We start from the raw sequence: 26,969 nt of genomic DNA on the forward strand, positions 1-26,969 counted from the left end.
TTACTTATTGATCGAAGTATAATGTACGCTCTGAACGTCAATCATTTGAACATGAATCATTTGAAATGAAAACATTTGAACGTGAATCCTCTGAGAGGTTTAAGATCAGCATTCTCTAATGCCTAAAATATATCCAGTGGGTTGCAACATCCAATTCCCTAAAGGAGACTGATAAAACATAATTCAATTTTACACATCCAGAAAGACAGCATATACAGATGTACCCAGTTAAAAATTCAACCAGTTTTATAAAAAAAAAATTAATAGTGCTGTGTATGAACAAAACAAAGTCTTTTTTGTATTTTACATTAAAATAAATAAAACATGCTTTTTTTCCTTTCACATATAGCTATTAAAACAACTATAAATCATATTTCTCCTATTTAGCATGAACCGAAAAAAGTGCATCCACTTTCACTCTTCAGTGATGTCTTTAACAGAACATGTGAACAATGTGAATAACCTAGCCAAAATAACGAGCAAAAAATAAATAAATAGTAACAGTAATAATACTACTCACAGAGTGAGTACTTTATCAATTCAGTGCAATGTTTTCAAGCTTGACATACAGGCTCTCCTATAAACAAGCTGATATCATTTCTGCCAGCAGCATTTGGTCATTCTCTTTGCCTTTAGCTCTACTTAAACTACTGTATATCTCTTCTAACTGGTTAAAAGATGATTATTTATAATGTTTGAGCACTGAACAATAGTACTGTATACACAAAGAGGAATAACAATATACATTAATAAAAAACAGGGATTTTAACATCCTTCCTAAGCAGAAAGCTCTGCAATTGAAGTGAAATAAAATCCAAACAGCTAAAGAAATGCGTATGTAAGAAACAGTAGTACATAAATATTGCAATGTACTTTGTTGCAATGTACTTAAGATGCTTGAGGTAATGTGAATATGAACAAATATAGAACTGTGTGATGCAGACACTCAGACTAGTTTAAGTTAGTTTCACATTGTTATAGTCAAGATAGAATTTGTTCATAAACACTCCTCTGCCTGAATAAGAACATTTGTATAGGTCAGCGTTGCTCAGTCCTACTCCTGGAGATCATCCTGTTGGACTAACCTCTGCAGGAAGATAGACTGTATATGTATGAAAACAGAAAGATATAACACTTTTAAACAGGTGTTTGAATAGTAAAATCTGAAAGTAAAATCATTTACACAAACAACCATTTACATGACAACAGTGCCAAACACATCCACAATATGGGATAAATAATCAGTACTACCAGATAAACAAAAAAAAAACATCAGTGATCTATAGGCTAAAAACATGGTCTGTTGATTTGGACCCTGGTGAATTGTTACAGTAAAGCACAATGTAAATGTAGTATTGTTAGTGTGCTAACTAATGCTAGCATCGCGGCACTAGCATAATTCACCAGTACAGTGCCGCACAGGCGTGCTAACTGAACTTTGCACTGGAGTGTGCAAGCAGCATTGCTTTTTTGAACCTGGTATCCCAGCATTACCCAAATTTAGCATCACGGTGCTAAGTGCTAAATGAACTGTTAGCACAGAGGTCGACATCAAGGGGCATCATTATTCTATGTGCTATGAAAGCCACATTTGCAGAGAATGTAGCGCTTCTGTTGCTGTGAGATCTCTTAGGGTGAAAATATTGAAAGACTGCCCTCTTTTATAGTCTGTGGGATACACCAGAAAAGGGGGTGCTGTTAACAAGTGTAACAGGCTGCTCAAACGTCTCTTTCATTCATCACTTTTCTTCAGCTGCATTGGGGTTTCTGCGAATGACCTGAGAATTGAAGAGAAAAAAAGTTTGAATGATGATTACAATGAAAAAGTAGTTAATAATAGAGACAGATAAAAGATTGTATCACCTGCCATGATGTACAGGGAAGTGGCTCTGCACTGGCGTCGGCTGACTGCTGCTAGGGCTCATTAGCATGGCTCTGTAGATGTTGGACGCCACCACCAGTATGCACAGCAGGATGGGCCCAAATATGGCACCCTCCAAACCTAAATAGTATGCGCCACCTGCTACCGCGAGGCCGGTTAAATACGGGTGCCCACCTCTGCACATACAAATAATTATATTAATGCAAATTATGGGAGGGTGTGGTATTCAAATATATACAAACAAGATGAGAACAAATGTTGCTGATAGATAAAATCACATTATCAACACACATATAAACACACAATCAAAGAGAAATATTCTGGGTTAGTGAATAAAGACAAAATGGTAAACTGTCGCTTTAAGCTGTAATAATGTTTGGTTGACATTCAACCAAATTTGGACACCACAGAAGGACCGTAAAAAAACCAAGTAGTGTATTTTTACAAGTATAAGAAGTCAAACACCCTGATATATCAGAGTAAATTGCCGTGTCAACGAAGTATGTTGGCAGCAGATGGCAGAAGAGCAGCAGCAGAGCTTTGACTCCCTCCCCCTGTGCCAACCACAAATCCAACACCGCTGGCAGTGCCGCCCAGTACGTCCCCAAAAATGGCACTGCACCTAAGATAGCTGCCATTGCTGCAGAGAGAAAGATAGAGAGGCAAGGCGAAAATGAGAATATATATAAATTTGGGGTCAGTACGAATTTTTTAAAGTTTAAAGTCTCTTATGCTCAAATCAAAAATTCAAGAATATTGTGAAATATTATTTCAATGTAAAATAACTGTTTATTATTTTAATATACTTTAAAATGTATTTTATTCCTGTGATGGCAAAGCTGAATTTTCAGCAGCCATTCCTCCAGTCTTCAGTGTCACATGATCCTTCAGAAATCATTCTAATAAGCTCAAGAAACATTTCTTATTATAAACAAAAGCTGAAAACAGAGTAGTAATTTTGTGGAAACCATGATATATTTTTTCAGGATACCTTGATGAATAGAAAGGTCAAAACAACAGCATTTATTTGAAACCGAAATCTTTTGTAACATAATAAATGTCTTTAACTGTTGATCAATTAAATGCACCCTTGCATAAGTATTAATTTCTATTAATTTCTTTAAAAATATATATATATTTATTAAAGGTAGTGCACACAACAAAATGAACAGCAAGGACTGTTTTACACCACATGTAAATAAACAATTAATTTTGTCGCCCATATTTACAGGTTACAGTATTCACATTGTGCAAAAGCAGTGGCAGGCAGAGTTTTAACAGTGAGCCTTTTTTTAATGTGATCCCATTACTTCATTAGATCCACAACAGACCATATATATAATATTTTATTGTAAGATAATAATACATTTCTGGCAGTTATTAGCAGAAATACTCCAAGACAACATCCAGAAATCTGATATTTTCTGTTCAGAGCCGCATCAGAGACACTAGTGTGAACATGCAGAACATGTGGTGTGAAACATGCTGAAGACAGGAAGAGGAGAGTCTTTTATATCTGTTTGCTTTAGTCTTACCTGAGGGGATGAAGACAATGTTGATGCCAAATATCGTGTGTGTAAGCCAAGTATAAAGTCCATAGAATCCAGCCATCTTCAGAGAGGCATCAAACACACCCCTGTGTACAGAAAACAGTATGAGACAGCAGAAACACAAAGGGCTTTTCTCCCCTCAGTCTAATACCGACTGGAGTCAGAGTGAATCAGTCTCTCTGTGATGGCGCTCATGAAAATGGGTCTAATGGAACATCTTTGTGCATTCTGGGTGATGGCAGCATCAGCACACACACACACACTGAGCTCAGGTAAAGGCTTCTACAGCTTCTGCCACTGTCTATGAAGGAAAAAGTGTGACTGTGAATGTAACATGTTTTTATCCAAGCAAATTACATTATGCTATGTTTTACTGGAGAAACCTGGAGTTAAGCATCATGCTCAAGAACACCACAGTGCTACAGCAGATTTGTGACCCCATTCATTCTCCATTTTCTGGGTCACCCTAACCTGCAGATGAAACCTCCAAATTTTTAACCTGCATATTATTACCAGTCAATTACACTCCATTTCAGTTCCAGTCATGATTTCTGTTAAATTATCTGTTCAAATGGCAAAATGGCAGAGCAGTCTTGCCCTCTTGTGGTGAATACAAAGTACAGTGTCTTTTACTGGTGTCAACGGGATACGGGATAGTTCACCCAAAAGTCATTTACTCACCCCTTGTGTAATTCCAAACCTGTACAAATTTCTTTCTTCCACAGAACACACACAAAAAAGATATTTTGGAACAAAAAAAAAAAACATTGGACCCCATTGACTTTCACTCTATAGACCAAAAAAAAAAAAAACAACAACAAAAAGTCAAAGTATCTTCTTTTGTGTTCCTCAGAAGAAAGCAAGTAATATAGGTCTGGAATGACATGAGGGTGAATAAATTATGACAGAATTTTCTTTCTTTCTGATTTTTTTTTGGGTGAACTATCACTATAATATCACTTTTCTGCTTCCCTCCTGTATAATCTTCATACAGACTTCCATTGTAAGTGCATTACGGTACACAAATTATTGCCTTTACTTGTACAAACTGATGGACGAGTCAAAACTATTGCTTGTGGGGACATGCTTGTATTTTACTTTAACTACCCCTTTAAGGCAGTGGTCCTCAACCAGGCGGCCTCAGCAAAATTCCAAGGGGGCTGCAGGATGATTTAAATAAATGCAAAAAAATATAATTAAAATGCTAAAAATAATTAATTTACCTATACCGACACACCCAGCTTCTGTTAATAATATAGTTTTATAGATATATATATATATCATATTTGTATAGCTATAGCTCTGTTAATATTATATTATATTGAGGGCCTTTGAATATTGTGTTGGATATTGGGGGGTCTTTGAGACAAACCAAAGCTCCACATGGACATGTGTACCTGATGGCCTCTTCCACAGACTGTCCGATAATGTTTGAAGAGGGTCCAGGTTGGGAGAGGGGTGTGAGGCTGATAACCCATTTCACAGGTTTATAGTATTCGCCACTGGAGCTCAGCAGGTAAAAAAGTGTGGTTAGGAAAATCACCTATGCATTCAGAGAAACAACAAATATTTAAAACCACCTCTAAAATCCAATTCCATCAATCTGATTGTGTATGTGTATTACCAGCGACAGGGCAAAGTTGAGCAGTGCGGTGCCGCTGTGGAACAGTACGGTGAGCAGCGTGGTTGTTGTGGATATCAGCAAGCCCACATTTCGACTCATCACAACCCACAGAGACTCCAATATCTAGCGCAGAAGACAACATATTCACCAATCTGTCAAATAAAGACACTCCCCACCACACATAAACACACTGGAGCCTAACCGAGAGCAGCGTCTCGATATTCTCCTGCACAAATGAGGCGAGGTCCTGCCAGTCCAGTATGTCCCCCAGCCAGCTGTTCTGCCTGTGCATATGTAGCTTATGTCCACGGTGTCGTCCAGTGTGAGTCACGTTCTACAACACAAAAACACGGACTGGAATACAACAACAATAAAAACCAATAAGTCAGTGAGTGTGTGTAATTGAGTAAGGTTTTGTTATTACCTTCACAATCCAGGACTGATAGAGACGGTCCCACAGTTCCAGAACTTGTTTCTCGATCACAGCCGTGTTGTTTACTTTATCACCCAACATCTTATGAAGCTACAATGCACACATACACAAAAACACCCACATAATAAATGCTTATTCAGCTTTACAAAGACAAAGCATAAAAGGTTAAAGGTATGAACAAAATCAAACTGAATTTTTTCAAATTTACCATAAATTCTTTTTCATTACATTCAGCAGTACACTTTAACAATATTTCAAAGACAAAATAAGTCATTATAAAATGACATATAAAGATGTTAAGGGGATCAAAAAAAGCACTCTAAAGTTCAGCTACTTGCATTTAATATATATCCAAACTATAATATATACAATACTTATTTAATTGCAATTAAGTGTCCAAAAACATTACATTCAGCACAGTTATGTATATTTTTTAAGTATATTATTTCTGTAATTAGTACTCTTTTTAAAGTGCACTTCTTTTCCATAATGGCGTATTCAAATGACACAAATGACATTTGAGGGCAGTGACACAAGGGAACATTTTCAGTTAATAACTTTCAATCTGTTTCTCACACAAAGCAATCATATTACTTCAGAAGTCTCGGAATATAACCCCAGATTCATATGGATTACTGCTATGGTATATTGGTGCTTTTTTGTCATTTTTTTGTAATTTCACCATTCATTTTATCCGTCTTTTTAAATTTGTTATGAATGTCGTTTCATGTAGTCTTCAACAGTACAGTAAACTGTAATTCTGACCTTATGTGTGATCCATTCTCTCCCATGTTGGTAAATATTTGTGGCAGCAGAGTTTAGAGCCTTCTGGATAACTTGGGCCTCTGGGAGCCAACTACACAACACACACACACACACACACACACAAACAGTTGATTGTGCAACATTTCTAACTAAAATCCAGTGTATGATAAGTGTGTGTTTCAACTTACTTGGCCCACTCTGGGTGGTTGGACACGGTCTCGTTGATCAGGTTACTAGTGACCTCAATGATATGAACACTCTCTTGGTGCATCTGTGAACAGAAATATCATTGGTGAGAGATGATGTGTACGGCACGTGGGATCAGTGACGGATCACATCTGTCACGCAGTAGAATAATCAGCCCAAGGGCAGTGGTTTGGAAACACGGTACCATAGCTGTGAGCAGCAAGGCCATGAGCAGTGTGCCAGTTACCAGCAGGAAGATTATGAAAATACTGATCAGCTTATCCAAAGAGCGCTCCAGCCACACTATCATCTGCAAAGAAATAAAAGAGAGAGAGAAAGAGAGATCAGTTTCAACTAAACAAATCTGATCATTCATGCAAGTGTGTGACAACACAAAAACCTGCTTCCCTCTGCCAAACCTGAGGAACAAAGTTGTGTTCTTTGGTTCTTAAAAAAAAAAAAATGTAAAAAGCTCACCTCTTTCAGTGAAACAATACAGTTCACCCAACAATGAAAATTACTATGCTTTTCTTCTCAAGCCATGCAATTGCTTTGTGTGAGGAAGAGACAGAAATTAAGATTAAAATACATTTTTGGGGTGAAGTATTCCTTTAAAAACTTAAGAGGATCCATGGATCAGATCTGAGCTTCCGAGAAGTTCAGTTATGCAGCCTTATTTGCCTTTTTAGACATAACCCTGTGAAAATATTAATAGTAAACATTCTGTTGAAAAACCGCTCTGACACCTGCTAACCTGTTGGACGACTAAGCAAGACTCTCCGCTGAGTGAATGAGCTAACAGCACCACTGATGATCATCTTGCCAGGAAAGGGGTTGTAAACAGGAGGTGGGCATATTTTTGTTTTTGGCAGGTGGACTCGGTTTCTCTGCTCACCCAGCTTCTTTCGGCCCTGCGGGCGGCACTTGCATGTCTAATCCTGTTCCCTTGTTTCGTTAGTGCTAAATGTTAACATCACACACAAACCTGGTAATGTTGATGATGGATTAGTACAAAGCTTACGCTGTTAAGGAAACTGAAAAAGACTGAAGACTAAAAGAAAAGAATCACTCCATCTCCAAAACTTTAAAGCCTAATATGCAGTTTAAAAGCAATGCTGGCAAATGGCGCAGGATTCCTGAGGGGAGGGACATACTATCAGATCTGAAAATAACTTCTTCACCATCTGCTCCTGTTGAGCCACAGGCAGACTCATCTTAATCTGACACAACCCAAGAGATGCTACTGTACATGGAACATTTACAATCAGAAAACAAACAAACAACAGAACAAATATTCTTTGACAGAACATTCTGAAGACTTATATTGGTGATGTCCAACAAGGAAAGTTGTTTCTGAAGCTATTACAAATTAATACAAAGATTACAAAGACATTTGAAACTTTGAAACAACATGGAATGGAATCCGCATTTAAAAGGCTTAAATTTGGAACATTATGGTGAACACTCTGTGAGTGAAAGCTCTGCTATTAAGCCATTAGTTCCATATGATACAGAATTCCCATAATGCATTGCAGCAATATAAACTTAAGATGGCAGACGACGCTAGAGAAATATTCACTTCTGTACAAAAAAAAATGTGTGGTTGGCTCATCAAGGCTGCATTTAATGGATCACAAATGCAGCAATTTTGTAAAATATTATTACAGTTCAAAATAACTTTTTTTTTATTTGAATATTTTAAACTGTAATTTATTCCTGTGATGGCAAACTTGACTCTTCAGCAGCCATTAATCCAGTCTTCAGTGCCATATGATCATTATAAATGTCACTTTTAATCATTTTAATTATGGGGTGTGCAGAGTTTCCTATGTAGAGTGCTGCAAATCAGCCACTCCTAAGATTATCACTTCTACCTTAGAGGGCAGTAGGCAGCTCACTAGTTCTTGGAGCAAAGCTTGTGTGCCTACTCAGAAGAAAAGCCCTTTACCAAACCCACCCACACCTGAAAAACTCAGTGACACCACCAGCCTTGGTCTCAACAGACCAAAGCATCCCTTCACCCAAACCTCCATTCCCACTGTCTGTTCTCGCCCTACATGCATCTCACACACTCTGAAGACAACCAGCCTACCACACATCTAGAGCTGTGGAAGAGACCGTGGTGGACTTTCTCAGGGTTTTGTTCTGCATTTCTTCTGACAGTTAGTATGTCAGTATTTCAATCACATTCAGAGTCACACGCTCCTTTCCACAGCACAAAGCGCCACACAGCAGGAACAGCCATAAGCCAGTGAGCTAAGCAGAGCTCAAAGATGAAGGGGTGAAGTGGAGAGGGGGAAGCATCACTCTAAAGCATTTAATGGGAGCGCACACTGTCATTCTTTCATTCTCTTCCCCTTTGTTCTTTCTTTCTCTTGTACACCTGCCAGCACAAATGATTTACCTGCTTGTTAAGCCAATGCCAGAGCTTTGAGGAGGGAGACAGAGAGACAAACGGTTATTAGAAACAACCAATCAGTATGCAGGAAAGCAGCAAACATCAACGTGGTTTGAAGGCAAAAACAGACCAGACACTGAAGTTACAAGAAGAGATTCATATTGAGCAAGACAGGGTGTGATGTGGTGGGCTTTATTAGGAAAAAGTCAGATCTGCTATGATTGTCCTCTTGTGAGTGTCTTCATCTTTTTCTTTTTTCTTTTTTTTTACCTCCTTTTATTCTTGTGAACAATATGGTGATAAAAAGGTATTGTAAAATATATATATATATATATATATATGGGGTAAAATTAGAAAAGAGCTCCGATCGCGTCAGTGAAACACTGTTTGTTTGTTTTCTTTGCTATGGATTCATTTTTAAATAAGACAGTATGATGCAGGCTTTTCAGAGAGACTGAACGTAAACGATGATGCAGTGCTGAGTCTGACTAGAGTGGATCCAACAGTAATGTCGTAACAGTGTAAGTAAACGTACTTTTACCACTATTGCACCGTCTGTTCCAGACCGTTTGATATATAATGAGTATTTATATGTTTTCAACCCAAATGACCCATGTTGTTTTCAGAGTACGTCACAGCAGCATCCATCTGTTATTTTAATAAGCGAGTCTGTTAGCCAATCATAGCAGTGGGCATTTACTTGTGAGTTTTGAAAGCCCGCCTATAAAAACAGACCGTTCTGCAGAGAGCCTCAAAAACAGGATAGGCTATTTTCTATTACTTCTAAATGTTTTTTTTATGTAAAATCACACTAACATTATAAGTGAACCTCAGAGAACATTATAAAATAATAAAAAATGCACCCCTTTAAAATAATCAATTTTTTTTGCTTTGCAGCCTGAAATGACAGACGCATTTTTTGTTTTATCCAGCTGCATTTACTCAGTGCAACTTGTAACATCCAAGTGAAAGATATAACACCAAAATGTCAGAAAAATATTAAAAACCAGAATCACCGAGTTCCCATTGACAACTTTTTTTCAACTCTGTCCATTTTTCTTCTTCTATCCTGACAAGTGCTCCAGTCCCTGCTGCAGAGAAACACCCCCATAACAGGATATCACCACCTCCATGCTTTACTGGAGGAATGCTGTTAATTGGATGGCGAGCTGTATTGGATTTCCCCCAGACATGTCGTATGGTGTTGAGGCCAAATAATTAAATTTTAGTCTCAGAATCTTCAAGGTGCAGTTTGGCAAAGCTCAGTCGTGGCTGCATGTGGCCTTTCTTGAGGAGTGGCTTTTTTCTTGCAAACCTCCCATACATGCTTTACTGTAGGAATGCTGTTATTTGGATGGTGAGCTGTATAGGATTCCGCCAGACATAGTGTTCAGTGTTGAGGCCAAATTATTCAATTTTAGTTGTGACTGAATGTGGCCTTTCTTGAGTGTCTTTTTTCTTGCAACCCTCCCATACAAGCCACATTTGTGGAGAATTTGTGATACTGTTGTCACATGCACACAATGACCACTCTGTCATGAATTCCTGCAACTGCTGTAGCTGTAGGCCTCTTGGTCCTGATCCAGGAAGGGTCTTGTGTTGTACCAAATACCTTCCACTTCTTAATAATAGACTTCACTGTGCTTCTAGGCACTGATAAAGCATTTGACATTTTTTTTTTGTATCCATCCCCTGACTTGTGCCTGTCCACAACTTTATCCCAGATATCTTTTGACAGTGCCTTGCCACCCATAGTTGATTGTTTGCTTCAGCTGCAAGGGATAAAGCCTTTGAAATTTTTTTGTATCCATCTCGACTTGTGCCTGTCCACAACTTTCTCCCAGAAATCTTTTGACAGTGCCTTGCCACCCATTGTTTGCTTCAGTTGCTCTACTTACCAAGGGCTGAAATGCTCCAAGAAAGCTGAGCTAATCAAATTGACCACAGCTGATCACAGTTGAAAGTCAAATGGCTTTGTGTGCCATTGAGAAGGTGATTAGCTACACCTGATTGAATTTACAAGTCATTTAGGAGGGTGTGATTCGTTTTTTTATTTTTTCTGACATGTTGGTGTTTTATCTTTCACTCGGATATTATAAGCTGCACTGAATAAATACAGCTGGATAAAACAAAAACAGTGTCCGTCTTCATTTCAGGCTGCAAAGCAACAAAATTGGATTATTTTAAAGGAGGGTGATTCTTTTCTATACCCACTGTGTGTGTAGTTGTTGTTATGAGAACAAATTTTGTTTTGTTGTTTTAGTTTGTCATATTTAGGTGTTTTTACTTTGCACCTGTCACAAAAACAAATACAAATGATTTTTGTTTGTAGTATATTCATTCTGGTGACTTAATGAGATGAATATTCCACATACACTACTGTTCAAAAGTTTGTGTCAGTATTTTTCTTTTATTTTTTTTCAGTAAAGATGTGTATTGTTACAAAAGATTTCTATTTCAAATAAATGCTGTTCTTTTGAACTTTCTGTTGATCAAAGAATCCTGAAAAAAAAAAGAAGTTTTTCAAAAAATATTAAGCAGCACAACTGTTGATAATAATAATAAATATTTTTTATTCAGTTTTGCCAACACACATTTTATTGCAATAGTATATGCAATATGCAAATAAATGCAGCCTTGGTGAGACTTCAAAAACATTAATCTAACCAACTCCAAACTTTTGAAAGGTGGTGTATGTGCAGTCACATGGCATTCATGCATCTTAAATTTCTCAAACTTAGAAGACACACGACTCACAGCAAATGTATGTCTTGGATTGCTTGTGTAACTTATATCATTGAAGGTCAGATTATATTTCTAACAATTTTACTGAAGTCGTGTATTATGTTGTAGTTCCTTGTTAAGTCAGCAGCTACCAGCTAATAACAGTTTTATGTTCTCAAGCTAATTTTACTCTCATTTGCTTTTTGGTGAGTGATAATTTTGGACCCTGCATGTTTTCAGTACATTTGCTCACAAGAGCATGTGTGACTCAACATGGGAAAGAACGAGAGAAGGCAAAACTAAAGGAAGACACTGGGTTACTCTACTGGATTACTATGGGGTCAGGGAGGAGTGGGCAAATGCTTTCTTAGAGGTGTAGGATTTCGTCCAGACTGACTGCAACAGTGCGTTTTCATTCTCTTTAGACAGTCTAAAAGATCAAACCCATTAAATTAAAAGTGACATTGTGAAACTGTGGGCACATTTTTGGGCTTAAGTTGACTTCATCATGTCATAAACCTCAAACAATAAATGGAAAAAACAAAAACTACCAAACTAGAAATGCAACATTACTGAGCACAGACTAAAAATAGTTACTCTTGATTTGATCTGAGTACTTGAGCTGATTTGAGAGACAGGAAACATGTTCCAACTATTAGGTTAATAACATTTTCTTGTAGAATTACTCGTTCTCATTGAAAACAGATTCTGTTGAATATTTTATTTTGTTCCCAAATGCCTCAAGTAATGAAATAAACAGAAACATCCACATCTGACCTTCATAGCTTTTATGCTGTCAGCTATGAATACTTCTTGTCTTAGTTGTGTGAGAAAAAAAAAGAGAATTAGCAAGCCACAACCACATTCAGTTCCTCTTTGTAATCACAGATCCCTGTCACCTCCAAAAATAAATGTGCACATGTGGCGACAACCAGCAAGCAAGTGTTTTGAAGGACAGAGGGTCAGCAGACAGGCAAGTGCTTTTGTGTGTCTGTGTGTGTGTGTGTGTATCTATATAAGTTATTACCTTAGTGTCGACTCGAAGCAAGAACTGAGCTAGGCCTTTGATCGGTCCAGGCAGCACAGCATCCTGTCTGTCTTTCACAAACTTCTCAGAAGCGGCCCACCATTTCACTAGAGTCTGCCCAATGAAGTCCTTCATCCCAAAATGGACAACCATCTTCTTCAGGACCCAAACTGGAAAATATAACATCCATTCATGAAAACATGCATACTATCCTTAACTTGTTGACCTTAGGACCATGAACACAAAATTTACCGCCAACAGGGATGGGCAGTAACTGTAAGATCCAGAGGTTGAGCCAGATCTGCACCAGCACTATAGCCCACGCGAGCAGCACAAAGTAAATGTCACTGGCCTTCCCTTTGGGCTGGATACCCCTGAACTCTAGTCTGCTACGCCGCCGGGATGAGGGAATGCTAAAGAGTCCCTTTGGGGAGTCCATCGAGTCTGTGAGGGAAAGGAGAAATCTTCTTTACTAATGATGATAGAATTGTTGTTATCATACTGGAATTTCTAAACCTCGAAAAAACCTTGAAAAATATCGGCATTTGATACATTTTTAGATACCACAAGAAAAAAATGGTCACAACAAACAAAAAATTGCATAACATTCAATCAGTATCGGAGTGAATTTACTTTTGATATGAAATAAAGTATTTATTTATATTATTTATACCATAAAGCATTTTTTACCAACTGAAACTGTCTGAAATTCCTCAGGTCTGATAGCTCTGAGTGGAATTCTATAGAAATAATAATAATAATAATAATAATAATAATAATAATGAGACAGAAATATATTACTATTATAATATAACCACTATAAAAAATATTTAATAAGTATGATTAATTATTTTACTGTACACTGCAGTAGTACAATTACAATAAAGAGCTGGTGGAAAACTGCAAGGAAGACTTTTCTATGTCTAAGTTTCTATGACAACAGGTTTACAAAGGCTTCTCAGCACAAATCTAGTAAAATCCTGTATTCATGTGTTCACAGAAATGTCTGAATTTATATGATTATGAAAATAAAATGTAACTGGAGAATACTGTGCTCCCAAAATGCACGTTTAACTCACAGCAAATGCAGAGATTGTTGCATTCACTGTGAAACAAACAGCTCTGAGACACTAAAAACACCGGATCATGAGCTTCTCACGTGCAAAAGAAAATAGTGCCGCGCTTCACTCTGAAACATGCAGCAAAACAGACTATATACTTATTAAATTAAAATATACACACTGCTAAAATTCAGTCATAACCTGACCCACACTGTAAAAAATAAGTGTAATTTTAACTCTAAAATTTTGTAAAAACGCTACGGAAAAAAACTGTTAATAGGTTAACAGTAAGTTCCCGTACTAAATACAGGGAAAAACTGTAAAATATCTAACCAGACATTTCATGTAATTTTACAGTAAAATGCTGTTAATTTTACAGTTTTTAGAAGTAAAAATAACAAATCAATGTATAATTTACAGTCAAAAACTGTAAACCTGCATTATTATGGTGGTTGTCAGTATGTTAAAGGTACTTAACAGATTTTAATAGCAGTGTGCATTGTTGAATTTACTAGTTTACATTCAAATTTTCTTGTTTGTAAATTACAGTTTTATACTGTAAAATTTACAGTTTTTGGCCGTAAATGTGTTTACAGTTTTTCTGTATTTTTTACAAAATTATTCTGGCAACCACAGCTGCCAAAATTATTTTGTAAAAACTACAGAATTTTTTTTTACAGTGCACAGAGAATCTTGCACATTTAAATAATTTCTGCAGAATCCCACAGATTTTCCCTCAAAAGGGGAAACAGCTCTGCAAATAACTTCAAACAGCTACATGACAAAACTGGTGTTATCTTTTTTGTGTCACCTCTGCATTGTTCTTTGGTGCTCTTCTCTTCCTGTATCTTTTCAGCATGGCTGATGTTACTGCAGGAGATTGCCATGAAGATTGTATTAGCAGCAAAGGACAGCACCTGACCAGAGAGCTCACCTATACAGAGAGAACAGAGGAATAAAGGTCAGAGGACATCAGGAACAGAGGTATAACATGTGAGAGCTGGAGCCTCAGCCTCTTCACCTTTCCCTGGTACAGCAGGCTTCTCCTGAGAACCCACTATTAGCAGTAACACCACCACCACAAACACAGGCACACGCCAAGACCCTGTCAGAGAAACTGGGGAAAAAGACAGAATTTTTAGCATTCCTTCATTTACAGGATTTAGGTCAATGCTAAATATAAAAAGAGTCATTCACCGATTCAAAACAGAAAGGTCTTACCCAGGTAGAAAATAAGTGCTGTCCATACAGGCACAGACATTGTACGCAAGTAACCTTCCATGCCAGGTGTCCACTTAAACGCCACAGCCAACACGTAGCCCACAACTAAAGTGCCAACCTGAGAAAGAGAATGACAGAGAACACATGGGCATCTCTGGTAACCACTGTGCCTGCACCAAACATTTGCCACCGATCTATTTATAATCATAAAAACCCTCAGTATGTTCGCAGCTCTCATAGGCACTGCGAGGGTGTATCAACAGACACTTCAATTAAGTGGGTCAAAGGAATTGTTCTACCAAATAAGAAATTCTGTCATAAATTACATCGTAAGTATCAAAAAATTATATCGGTTTTTTTTTCCCTTCCCGTTCCTTTAAAATACAGTCAGTTCCACTGCCAGCTTCTTGAATAAATCAGCACCTTAGTGTTTTCTTGTTATGAGATGATCGCAAGGTTCTGCTGGATGGTGCTTTTGTGGCTGATGACAATTTGGACTAAAAACAGACATCACATGACCTGTAAGAATTAAATTAAGCACTAAAGGGAAGTAAAAAAAAATAGGTCATTCAATTGAATGTCAGGGTGAAATTTAGTCCTGTAGAGTTCTTGTAAATTTTAGAAGAACTTAAAATATGTCTTATGATCTATCTGGCCTGCTGTGTGTGTAGCCTAAGGGACATAATTTTAGCATCTTGGGATGTCATGCTCCAATTCCCATTCATATATTAAGCATGAGTTCTAGATATGTTGACATCACATGTTGTGTTCATGAAGACTTTTGTATACAAATATATTTGCACGTGGTTAGTTTGTCCAAAGCCAGACGTGGTCATACAGAGGTTGGCAGATAAATACATGATTCTCTGACGGATGAAAAAGAGGCGCAGACAAAATGTGACACCCCATGATGATGGGGCTCCACACTGACAGACAAATTTGAACACTATAAGATATATACTACACTGCATATTACACTAGCAAACATTGTTACACAATATACGTTTAAACAGTTATGAATGTTAAAAAAATTTCACTACTAAATATTAATAAATATACATAAATTCTCGAATTATTCTGTTATCTATGTAGGAGTGAAGTTCTAAGTCCCTGTCCCACAACCACTATACCACCTGTGCATTGTCTTCACATGTCATTATACACAGACAGAACTCACCCACGCCGCACTGAAACAATCCAGGCCGAGACAGATGACAGTACAGACGTGACTGAGGATCACCTGCATGCCAATGACGCTCCAGAACAGATATAAGAAATAAAGAAGGGGTACACCGGCCCCAACTGCCAGCAGTACATTGAGCCGATCTACGACCAGTCCGCCCAGAGTCTCCACCCCGTAGTTCACGCACCACACCGGTACCAACAGAGTCCCAACCACTATCGGTGTGCCACTGTCCTGCAGGCTGCTGAGCCAAGAGCGGCCGAGGCGGGCGAGCGAGTATTTGAAGGGGTGCAGGAAAGTGCCGCACAGCACTGCCCAAAGCAGCGGCCGCAGAAAAGCCTCCAGGATGAAGTAGACCAACACGGCTGCTCCGCAGCAGATCGCCACGAAGATCATCGCTCCCGTGTTGTAGAAGGCCTGTTTGATGTTTTTGTCGAACTTTAGGGACGACTGCTGGCTTAGTAGTTGGCTCACCATCCCGACCGCTGGCTGAACGGTCTCGCTGAACGAGACGTAGTGTGGCCGGGTTGTGTGCGGGGTGTCCGGCTCAGTGGCCGTGCCTGGACCCGGGTCCTCTGTGTCTGCCATGGTCGCTGGCGTCGCTCCGCTTCAGTCCGGAGGATCCACCACATAAGGAACTGCGGGTTGGGCAAAGAGTGACGTCACGTGTCGGATGAAGTCTGGGAAATGTAGTCAAGTTGCAGTGTATTTCAGCCTACCAGACACTGACTTTTCTTGATATGACTTTAGTACAGGGGTGTCAAACTCAATTCCTGGAGGGCCGGAGCCCTGCAGAGTTTTGTTCCAACCCTGCTGCAACACACATATCACGTAGTTTTCAAATAAGCCGGAAGGACTTGATTAGTTGGATCAGGTGTGTTTAATTAGGGTTGAATCTAAACTCTGCAGCGCTCCGGCCCTCCAGGAATTGAGTTTGACACCCCTGCTTTAGTAAGATACAAGGTGCTATGCTATTCCGAATGCCGTAGACGCAAGTCTTTTTTAATGTAGTGGTGCTGATGGTTCGTTATCCTTTTAAGGGATAATTCACACCAAAATGTAGCCTACTCACCATCATGTCGTTCCAAATCTGTATGACTTACTTTCTTCCATGGAACATAAAATAGTTATTTCAAGAAATGTCTTATTTTTGGTTCATATAGTGGACGTCTATGGTAACCAAAGCTATTTAGTTAATAATGCTCTTCAGAAAATTGTGTGTGTGTGTTCAGAAGACGAAAGTCAAACAGTAGCCTATTTAGATCTGTCATTTTGTAGTTTGAAAAGTCACAAAACGAAGGGAAAATGCTGAAAAAATGATACTCTTATAATAAAGCATAATAAGTATGAATTCGAAATAGTATACTAGAATAGAATACTACTATTTCTGCCATATAAAGATAAGACTGTTTTGGTCTTAAGATTCAGTGTTTTAATGAATGGTTTGAGTGAGTGAATGAATCAATGATTTTTGGCCATCTACTGGCATAACAATCTAACCTACAGAAAGGATGACTGAATGAATTAGTGAACAAATATTTTAGGATGATCCAAATCCTATACTATTCTTCAAGGCGCCACATTGTGTCAAGTACTTCAAGTTCAGACACTGGCAAAATGTTCTCATTTTATCCAGACAAATATGACAACAATACACATTTTCAGCATCATAGCTTTATTAAAAAGTGCAGTATGTGTTGTGTTCAGGACCAAAAGGCATCTTTTTTCTCAATTACAGCGAGAATTCACAGCAAACTTGTCAGAACGTATAAGTTGCTAACGATGTAGGAGCTTGAATGTCACATGTTTAAAATCCCAGTGGCTCACAGTCCTTCACTATGCACACTCATTATTGCATAATCTCTAATACTGTCAATGTCAACATTTCAAAAGTATATTAAAATATAACAACCATATCTTCATTCATGCTACATAACATGATTATCTCTGGCCTGCACACATCAAAAACGAATTGCATCACTCCTCCAAGTACATTTCCACATATACCTTAAGGTGAATATAACAACATATTTAAAACTAAATACCTTTCTAAACATCTTTACATGTTGCTCTTCAGTCTGCTATACAAGTGTTATTACAGGGCATTTTCAAAGAGTGCCAAATAATTACCAGAATACAGCCACACACTAACTGGTGTGATAAAAATCTTTCTACACAGGCAGCAATCAGTTATCGGACTCTTTGTAAGTTTCGCAATGGCATGAAGTCCTTGGTATAGAACGTTTTTAATTCACTGGAATGAAAATCAGATGATTCTCTCCTGGACTGATTCTTTTCCAGTGGACACTGATCTAAATGGCTCAGATGAGACTAGTTTGCTGGCATGCATCATCAAATACTGAGCTGGCAATGCTGGCTAACTGTGAGGCAGTAATGTTTTATGAATACTATGTATGTGTGTTTGTGCTGTAGGGCCTGTTATGTACTGCTGTAAGTTGCGTAGTCAATCACAGGCATTAATTTACATCACTCTGAAATCCACAGCCTTAATAAATGGTAATCAGAGCTGTAATATATTGGAAAACACTGGAAAGCAGACAACTACAAACAGCAGAGCACCTCTACTGAGATTTGACAAAACATATTCCATTCAATAGAACAAGGCAATTCACTTCCCCGTAGAGTTCTTTAGTGGGACATAATATATGCCACTGTAGAGATGCAGTCACATTTACCATTGTTGAGCAAATTTTTGTGGGTGAAATCCAGTAATTTCAATAGGAATTCACGTGTTTGAGAATTTTACATAAAGGCTAAATATTTCCTCAGACCGATTTCGCAAGTTTTTCATGGATTTACAGCTTTGACTAATAGAAAGCTGCTTGGTTTGACAGTGATGTACAATGGAATTTTTTGCACACAAAATTTTGCTGAAATTTAACTAATGTGACCGCACTTTAAGTATACTGAATATGAATATTAATTTGGCTCAGATTGTTTCAAATACCTACCGTAACATACCATTTGGGGTACTCTACTCTTTTATCAAAATAAAATATATTGTAATATGTAATAAGTGTATGGTTGACTATCTCCTCTGAATGAGAATCATTGCTTGTATATAACTGAATATTAATTCGCAGTCCAAATACCTTCTTAGTGAACGTAGATTGAGGATATTGTAGAATCGCAATTTATTGCTGCCTGTTTCTAATACTGTAAAGTTGGCACACAATCGTGCTAATAGTGGCTCCATGGTTAGTTGTATTCATTCTCTCTTCTCTCAGTGACACGGATTTGCTGGTTATGGTGTGCCCATCAGTAGGTAGAAGGTAAGAGCAACGATGAGGAGGAGGCAAAAGGGAGAAGAGAATGTCTGATAGGCTGTGGCAGGCATGAAAATGTCCTCGTATTTATAGATGCTAATCATGCGATCTGACACCGGTGGAGAGTCAATGTCATGCCTTGTGATGGAACCTGAGAAGAAAAACATAACAAAATCCCCATAAATAGGGTAATATTAAACTCAGCTGAATTTGAAGCCCGAAAGGAATACGTTAAAATACGTTAGAATAATCACTCCACCTCAGCCCATCCCAGGTGTAGATGTAGACAGGGCCATTTGAGATGGCCAATCAAATCAAAGTAGGCGGGGTTGACTTTACAGAGTGTGAATTCCAGCGAGGAAAGAGAGAAAGAGAAGATGTAAGTTGTAAATCATTAATATTAGTCAACCTTTTTACGATAGAAATGTTAAATGACCGACAGCTATTCAGCTATTCAGAGATTCAGTAACAAATCTATTTTATTGAGAAAAGTCGCGGGGCAGCATTGACAAGTTTCTGTGCTCCTGGTCCCCCCAAATGTTCAAGACATGGCTATGGCCTTGGATGTAGATTTTGAATTTTTTTATTACATAATTTCTTACAGCATTACATTAACTTGCTCACCAGTGGATCCTCTGCAGTGAATGGGTGCCATCAGTTAAAACAGCTGACAAAAACATCACAATAATCCACACGACTCCAGTCCATCAATTAACGTCTTGTGAAGTGAAAGCTGCGTGTTTGTAAGTAACAAATCCATCAAGGCATTTTAACTTTAAACCATCACTCCTGGCCAAAATTCCAGTCCATAATCAAGAACAACACTTCCTCTAGTGAGAAAAGTCTGTCCTCTGTTGTCCTCTCACATCAAAACCCACCAACATAAACAGTTTTGGACTGTTTTTCGTAATTTATTTATATTTTGCCTGTAAACCGTGCTTGATCTGTGCATATTTTATCAGCTGTTTAGATTCTCATTCTGATGACACCTATCACTGGATCCACTGGAACTGGAACTATTCTTTTAAAATGAGGCTGAATTTCTTTACCTTGTATGGCAGGTCCCCAAGCAAACAGATAGTACCAGCTCAGGTGCAGGTCTACCAGCGTCTCTTCCCGCGTCACGTGAAGAGGCCTTTTGAAGCGGCACGTGACGCGGTTGTTTTCAAAGATGCCCTCCTCGTCCCGCGCCGGGTTGCGCTTGATCTCTTTGGCCCACTGGCCCACGTTGTAGAAATGATGGATCCGTACACGTCCATTATCATCATGAACACAGCCCATGACATCATCACCTCCCTACGACAACAATATTACTGTGTATTTCTTAAAAGGTCTGAAAGCATTCACACCATTTATATGTAATCCCTCTCTCTCTACCATTTTTTTGTCAGAGGAGAAACCGACAGCAACCCATCCATCGGTGTCTGCACTCATCTCAAATTCCACATCTGTGCCAATGCGCCTGAAACTCAGGAAGTAGTCACAGGTCTCTGCGTCACAGCCTGGTTTGCCATATCTACAGCAACAGAAAGGTTAAGAGGAAGACAAAGTGAGGCACACTTAAAATGTGGACAGTTTATTCATTCATGTGAATCCAAACCGATCTGACTTTCTCTGCAAAACATAAAAAAAAGATATTTTGAAAAAATATCTTTTCATTTTATGTTTATTCCTCCATAAAATGAAAGACAGTGGGGTCCTGTGTTGTTTTAAATACTGCTAAATTTCATTATATGGACAAAAACAGCTAAATATTTGTGTTGCACAGAAGAAATAAAGTCATACAGGTTTGGAACAACATAAAGATGAATGAATGATGACTGATTTTTTGGGTGAACTATCCCTTTAATGATAACCATCAAAACATACATTCAAACATCCTACATGATGTGCATGTATATTTCATGCTCCAGAACATTTCACTGAATGACAATGTAGCAGCAGCAGCTTGACTACTCGGATTGACAATCACACTTGAGTGTACTGGATAGCATGGCAGACTGCAGTTTGATTGCAATACACAGTTTGACATTGACACTACAATAGTCTATTGTTTATAGACTCATTTGAACCTTTATTCCATCTGCTCACCTGATGCATCCTTTGGTTATTCCACAGTCGCTAACTTTGATGCGGGCAAATGGGTCTACAGGGGGTGCAGTTGGGAAGGGGTAACCTATATGAGACATTAGACACAATACATTAATGAACTGTTTCAGCTAGTCCTACTACAAAAATAATCATTAATGATGTCATATATTTGTATGTTACATTTTAATTGTACTTAATACATTGCAATGTGGGATGGACAGTGACTTTGTTGAACTTCAGTTTCTTAACCTTAGCTTTGGGTAAAGTTTGCGTAATGTAGCGTGTTGTGTAACATTTTTTTTTATCACACACACACAGACACAGGTTTGAGAAAAAACAACAACAACAACAATTATTAGTTGCCTTTTTGACCCACAAAGACCTCCTAGGGTCGTTAAAATCTTACATCTTTAAAATCTCTAAAAGCTTTGAAATTTTTAATTTTACCAGCCCCCAACCTTTGAACGGTAGTGTATGTTGTATTGTTTTGTATATTATACATGATATTGTATATTCACACATTTATTCTTTTGAACACTGTCCCATCAGGTATGTTACATAGCTGTACCTACAACACTGGCCCAGTCATGTGGCCATAAGAGTTTCTATTCTATTCTATTCTATTCTATTCTATTCTATTCTATTTGATGTGTTGCGACTTAATGAACCATTGTCTAGGTATCTGCAGTTTCTCCAAAAAAGTAGACTACAAAATATGGGGTTGGGAAAGCCTGCGGGTAACTGGATGTGAGTCTTGTGGGGTGCTGACCAAGGTGCTGATGTTGTACCATATGCAGGTTTGAGCGTTCATACGATATGAATATTAGCGAATCAAAAACAATCTCTTGTAAAAAAAATAAAATAAATAAAAATGCTAATAATTATTAATAACAGACAATATTATTAACCTAATGAAAAGGCCTGTGGTCGAGGAAGGGCATCAGATGGTGACCATTCACTACATGTATTCAGTGCTTCTATGAATTGCACTCACATACTGAGAAACAACACAAAAACAGCATTGATCACTTCAGATTAAGCGTTACAGTTTTATTCCATCGTACCTTCGTCTGAGAGGTATCTGGATTCGAGGAACTCGGAGGCGAATGTGCTGTAAGAATCCTTATGGGGTTCTTCATGCCCCGGCTCTCCGTGTTCTCCATGGCCGCCCCGCAGTACATTATCATCGGTAGGGCTGGCAGAAACCGCCAGCCACAACGTCGCATCCAGCAGCACAGAGATCTGCAGCAGCTGACGCACAAGAAACATGACTGGATGCGCTGGACCTAATGATACGATAATGGTTATTGTACACGCAAAGAGACTCGGGCCTGATTTACATTTCGCATTACAGTACTGATGCTTAGACTGATAACAAATAATAAAATATAGCTAATTAAATCGCTTTCATGATAAAGCGTTTCTGTTGGTCCGCGGGGGAGGGGGTGCTGAGAGGCGCCAGGCTCGGGTGCCGTTAATGAATAGGGCTAAACCAATCCGCTTATGGTGAGATTTGTAACCGATAGTGATGTTGTTTGATAACGACTCGGCGCTCAGTCATAATATCAACCGTATACAGTATTTAGCGGTAGCACGTTTACAATTTATTACCGCATTATTGTACATTTCTGAATTTATCGGACCGTCGTACACTAATTTAACACATTATGTCTCCCCTCTCCGGCCGTGTTTTCTTCGCCTCGCACGTACAGATTGCCAGTTTTGCGTTCCAATAGCATCGCACTACGTGTGAAAATGAAGCGCAGTCAGATACTGTAAACGTTTAAAGGGAAAAGAATGTAAAACTGCTGCAACAAAACACGCTAATTGGTTAAATGAAAGTTATAAACGGTACTAAACATATATATTTTTAAAGACAGACTACTCATTCTACTGTAACATTTGTAACATCATTTTCTAGTAAAATGTGAATAAACAATTCATACAGATTTAAAAATGTACATTTAACAAGGTAATAACTATATTTATAAGATAAAATATTGTTATAGTGTGGTTTTATGAAGTATGAACCACCTTGTAATTTACGGCAAAGAGTTAGGCCTATTTCCACAATTATTAAAAAAAAAAACACATTTTAGTTCTGTTATGTTGCAGTTTATGTTGTTTAGTTAATTTTTTATAGGATTTGTGTGTGTGTGTGTGTGTGTGAGTGTGTGGTTAACAATTTTGGTTAAGTTTTTATTTTGTTATTGGTCAATTGCTGCAGAGCCCATTTAAATGAATTAAACGTCATTGTGAGGCCTTTCATTGTACCATCAGAAGTATTATTATACATTTTACAGTAAGAAACATTGTAATAGGTCAGAGGTTTTATAAAATTTCATGACATATAGGCCTACAAGTATAGGAAATATAAAATATATAGCAATTTAATCTTCTTGGAACATTGCCATTGAATTTATTATATGGTAAAATTCTGGTAACTCATTCTACAGAAATGCAATGTACAAAAAGTTCTTAATTAGACATGCAAGAGCAGATTTTTTGAAGTTCTCCTTTTTCAACCAAAAGCTTTTGTATTTTTCACAATGGTAGGGGTGTCCAACCGTGGTCCTGGAGGGCCATTGTCCTGCAGAGTTTAGCTCCAACTTGCCTCAACACACCTGCCTGGAAGTTTCTAGTAAGCTTAGTATGCTTAAATAGCTGGTTCAGGCGTGTTTAATTGGGGTTGGAGCTCAACTCTGCAGGACAGTGGCCCTCAAGGACCAAATTTGGACACCCCTGCACAATAGCAATAGGGAGAATGTAAACCTCTCATCAACCACAAGATGGCAGTGTTTAATTTCTAAACAGAAAGATGATGTTGCGAAGACATCATGTGGCAATATTGTATCATGAATCTACAGCTTTTTAAGTTTGTAGCATTATGGGAAATTATGATGTTTATACAGCATTGAAACTATTTACTATGGTGTACATTTAAATTATGCTTTTAAATGTTATACTATTATATATTATTTTGATATTTTTGTTACAGTGCACTAATCATTCTGAGATTAAGATTCAATTTTGGTCACACTGAAATAGCTTTTCTTGTATTTCCCTATATAATTTGCACCACTCATTCCTCCTGTTTTTAAAACTCCTGTTTTAACACGCTCTACTGTCAGACGTCCCTCACAGTTTTAAGGGATGACTTTTTCTAGCCAATATCTAAGTACTATGGTGGAATGTGATTCAAGAAGAACATAAGAGACCATCAGCAGATCCATGAAAGGCTGAAAATAAATAATACTGAAAATTGTGGGGGGGGGCTCAAAACAGAAAAGCAGTTCTCACTATCCAAAAGACCTTAGAACAAATCACTGCACTCGTAGGTTCTTTATTGGCATCAAGGGTTCCGTGAAGAAACTTTAAAATCCATGGAACCTTTCCATTCCACAAAAGGTTCTTTATAATGGGAAAAGGTTATTTCGATCATCAAAATTATTCGATCATTTGGTTTGGGAACCCAAAAACGTTTTTTCTATGCCATCACTGTGAAAAACACCCTTTTGAGACCTTTATTTGTAAGAGTATGTGATATTTCAGAAAATCATAAAAGCAGACAGCTACAAATAGATAACATCTAAATTATCTAAATTATTTATTAAAGTAAAAAATATGAATATGAAATATGACTGAAACAACCTAAATTATAAAGTATACTCATATTTCCATTTCTCACTTTCATATTGTGGTTACAGATGCCAAGTGGCACTATAGCCACAATTTACAGCTTAAAATTCACCCCTCCAAGGTGTCCACTTAAACACAGGCACCTCTAAATCAATCTCTCCTATCTTCTCAGGATACGGCCAATTACCTGCTGCTCAGCAGGACTATTAAAGTCTACCTAAACCGACATCATCTTTAATAGCCCTATCCCATCAGCATGCATATACACACATATATAGACATGCTCTCATACACACACACTGTGTCATGCAGTTATAAGACTCCATCCTCCACCATCGGCCACGCCACCATCCCCCTCCTGCCATCACACAGGCGCGATCACTCTGTGTCTAATAGCCTTACTCAATTATGGCCACAGTGCTAGAGGAGAAGGGATGATGAGATCCTCTAACATGTTAATGAAGAACCTACGGCATACCTGCCTTATCTTAATAACCTAAAACACACACATCCGCTCTCACACTCACACACACAGAGCAATCTGCCAAATGTCAATTGTGTGTCTCCTGGGTATGTGTGTGAGAGTGTGTGATTGACACAGAGACAATGGCCGCAGGTCCCATTCATAAACGCAGAGGGGAGACGAACTGATGGAGGGAAAGGAAGAGAGAAAGACAGAGTTAGAGAGAGACAAGTATTCTAATGTTACAATGGAACCTGCTTGACCACAGAGGGTTAAAATCAAAATAGTATCTGCAAACTAACATAATATTTATTTGAAATTTCCAAGAAAGTTTATTTTTAAGGCATGTTTTGCATTTGAACATATACAAACTAAATTTTAACATGCATGGCTGATATCAAATGAAGTCTTTGATTTTCACTTGTTAATTAACATATTCAAAGGCATATTAACAATATTAACAGTAACAAAAGTGATGGCAAAAATTTGCATGGCTTTTTAATTTGAATTCATTTATGTAATTATTCAATGTAAATGTCTTTACTTGAACTAAAATGTCAAGCTGTCGACATAAAATTTGAAACCATCATTAAAGATTAAATATTTAAATAGGTATCCAAAATAATTCTATGTGGCTTGTTCCCTTTATTTGAACAGTTTTCAATTTTATATTATGTGTACATCAGAAACATACATGACAAGGAGCAAAAATGTTAAAAGTCGATATGCAACATTAGGATCTTTTTTATTCTGTTTTGTGATGTATATCCAGTTGAACCAGATTATCATAAAGGACAAAACATGACTTGGACTTGGTTCTATTCATCGGTTGCTAACTGGATGGAGGCAAATCTGAATACAAGCTTGCAGTCGATTATAAGAAAGGGGCAGGGTTTAATAAAGTAAAATTTTCATAAATAACAAGAAGTCTGGTCACTAGCATACATGACCAGAGAGAAGTACATTTTAAACGTTAAGAAAAATAAATCTATTTTAAAAAACTGTAGAAATAAAAGGCAAAACAAAGTAATCATAATTACTTGTGCTGCAGTGCACTGCAGGAAGAAGCAGGTTTCTGTGTACAGTTAAAAAAAAACATCAAACCAGATCACTTGTTGTGTTTGTTGGTTCAATTTAAAAATCATATTGCAATTGAAAAGGTGCATCGAGTTGCATTATATGACCCTAAATGTTGCAAGTTCTTCAAAGTAGCAAACAAACAAACAAAAACAATCAAGCAAATTATCATTGAGTGTGTATCCAAACCCAAACAGTGTTTGTGTATACTCGGCGAAACATGCAAACTTCACAATAATCAGCTTCACATCCCACCATGTGTGAACACTTGCTGAAATTGGCCTGGTCAACCATATTAAACCAGGCCAGTTTCACCTCTAGGGCTTGCTTTTATTCCCATGTTACATATATATATATA

The 26,969-nt window shown here is 37.8% G+C and overlaps 2 protein-coding genes across 2 annotated transcripts; both read right to left on the reverse strand.

Moving 5' to 3' along the window:
- Positions 1–498: 498 nt before the first annotated feature.
- LOC107657721 (transmembrane protein 245-like) lies at positions 499–17,084 on the reverse strand. Its single transcript, XM_016445942.1, has 19 exons — positions 17,015–17,084; positions 16,049–16,819; positions 14,872–14,989; positions 14,672–14,767; positions 14,462–14,584; positions 12,842–13,033; positions 12,590–12,759; positions 8,845–8,868; positions 6,646–6,750; positions 6,443–6,525; positions 6,255–6,345; positions 5,481–5,579; positions 5,259–5,390; positions 5,057–5,179; positions 4,830–4,975; positions 3,418–3,518; positions 2,348–2,522; positions 1,864–2,058; positions 499–1,778 (listed from the first exon to the last, which is right to left on the reverse strand). The coding sequence occupies exons 2-19, from the start codon at positions 16,640–16,642 to the stop codon at positions 1,733–1,735; spliced, it is 2,613 nt and encodes an 870-aa protein (XP_016301428.1). The 5' UTR covers positions 16,643–16,819; positions 17,015–17,084; the 3' UTR covers positions 499–1,732.
- Positions 17,085–17,722: 638 nt separating this feature from the next.
- Positions 17,723–23,068, reverse strand: LOC107657722 (DOMON domain-containing protein FRRS1L-like). Its single transcript, XM_016445943.1, has 5 exons — positions 22,497–23,068; positions 21,433–21,517; positions 20,719–20,857; positions 20,391–20,637; positions 17,723–19,492 (listed from the first exon to the last, which is right to left on the reverse strand). The coding sequence occupies exons 1-5, from the start codon at positions 22,699–22,701 to the stop codon at positions 19,320–19,322; spliced, it is 849 nt and encodes a 282-aa protein (XP_016301429.1). The 5' UTR covers positions 22,702–23,068; the 3' UTR covers positions 17,723–19,319.
- Between the last annotated feature and the right edge of the window lie 3,901 nt (positions 23,069–26,969).

The sequence above is a fragment of the Sinocyclocheilus anshuiensis genome, unplaced genomic scaffold (genome assembly GCF_001515605.1).
Source record: "Sinocyclocheilus anshuiensis isolate Anshui unplaced genomic scaffold, SAMN03320099.WGS_v1.1 scaffold43, whole genome shotgun sequence".
Taxonomy (NCBI): domain Eukaryota; kingdom Metazoa; phylum Chordata; class Actinopteri; order Cypriniformes; family Cyprinidae; genus Sinocyclocheilus; species Sinocyclocheilus anshuiensis.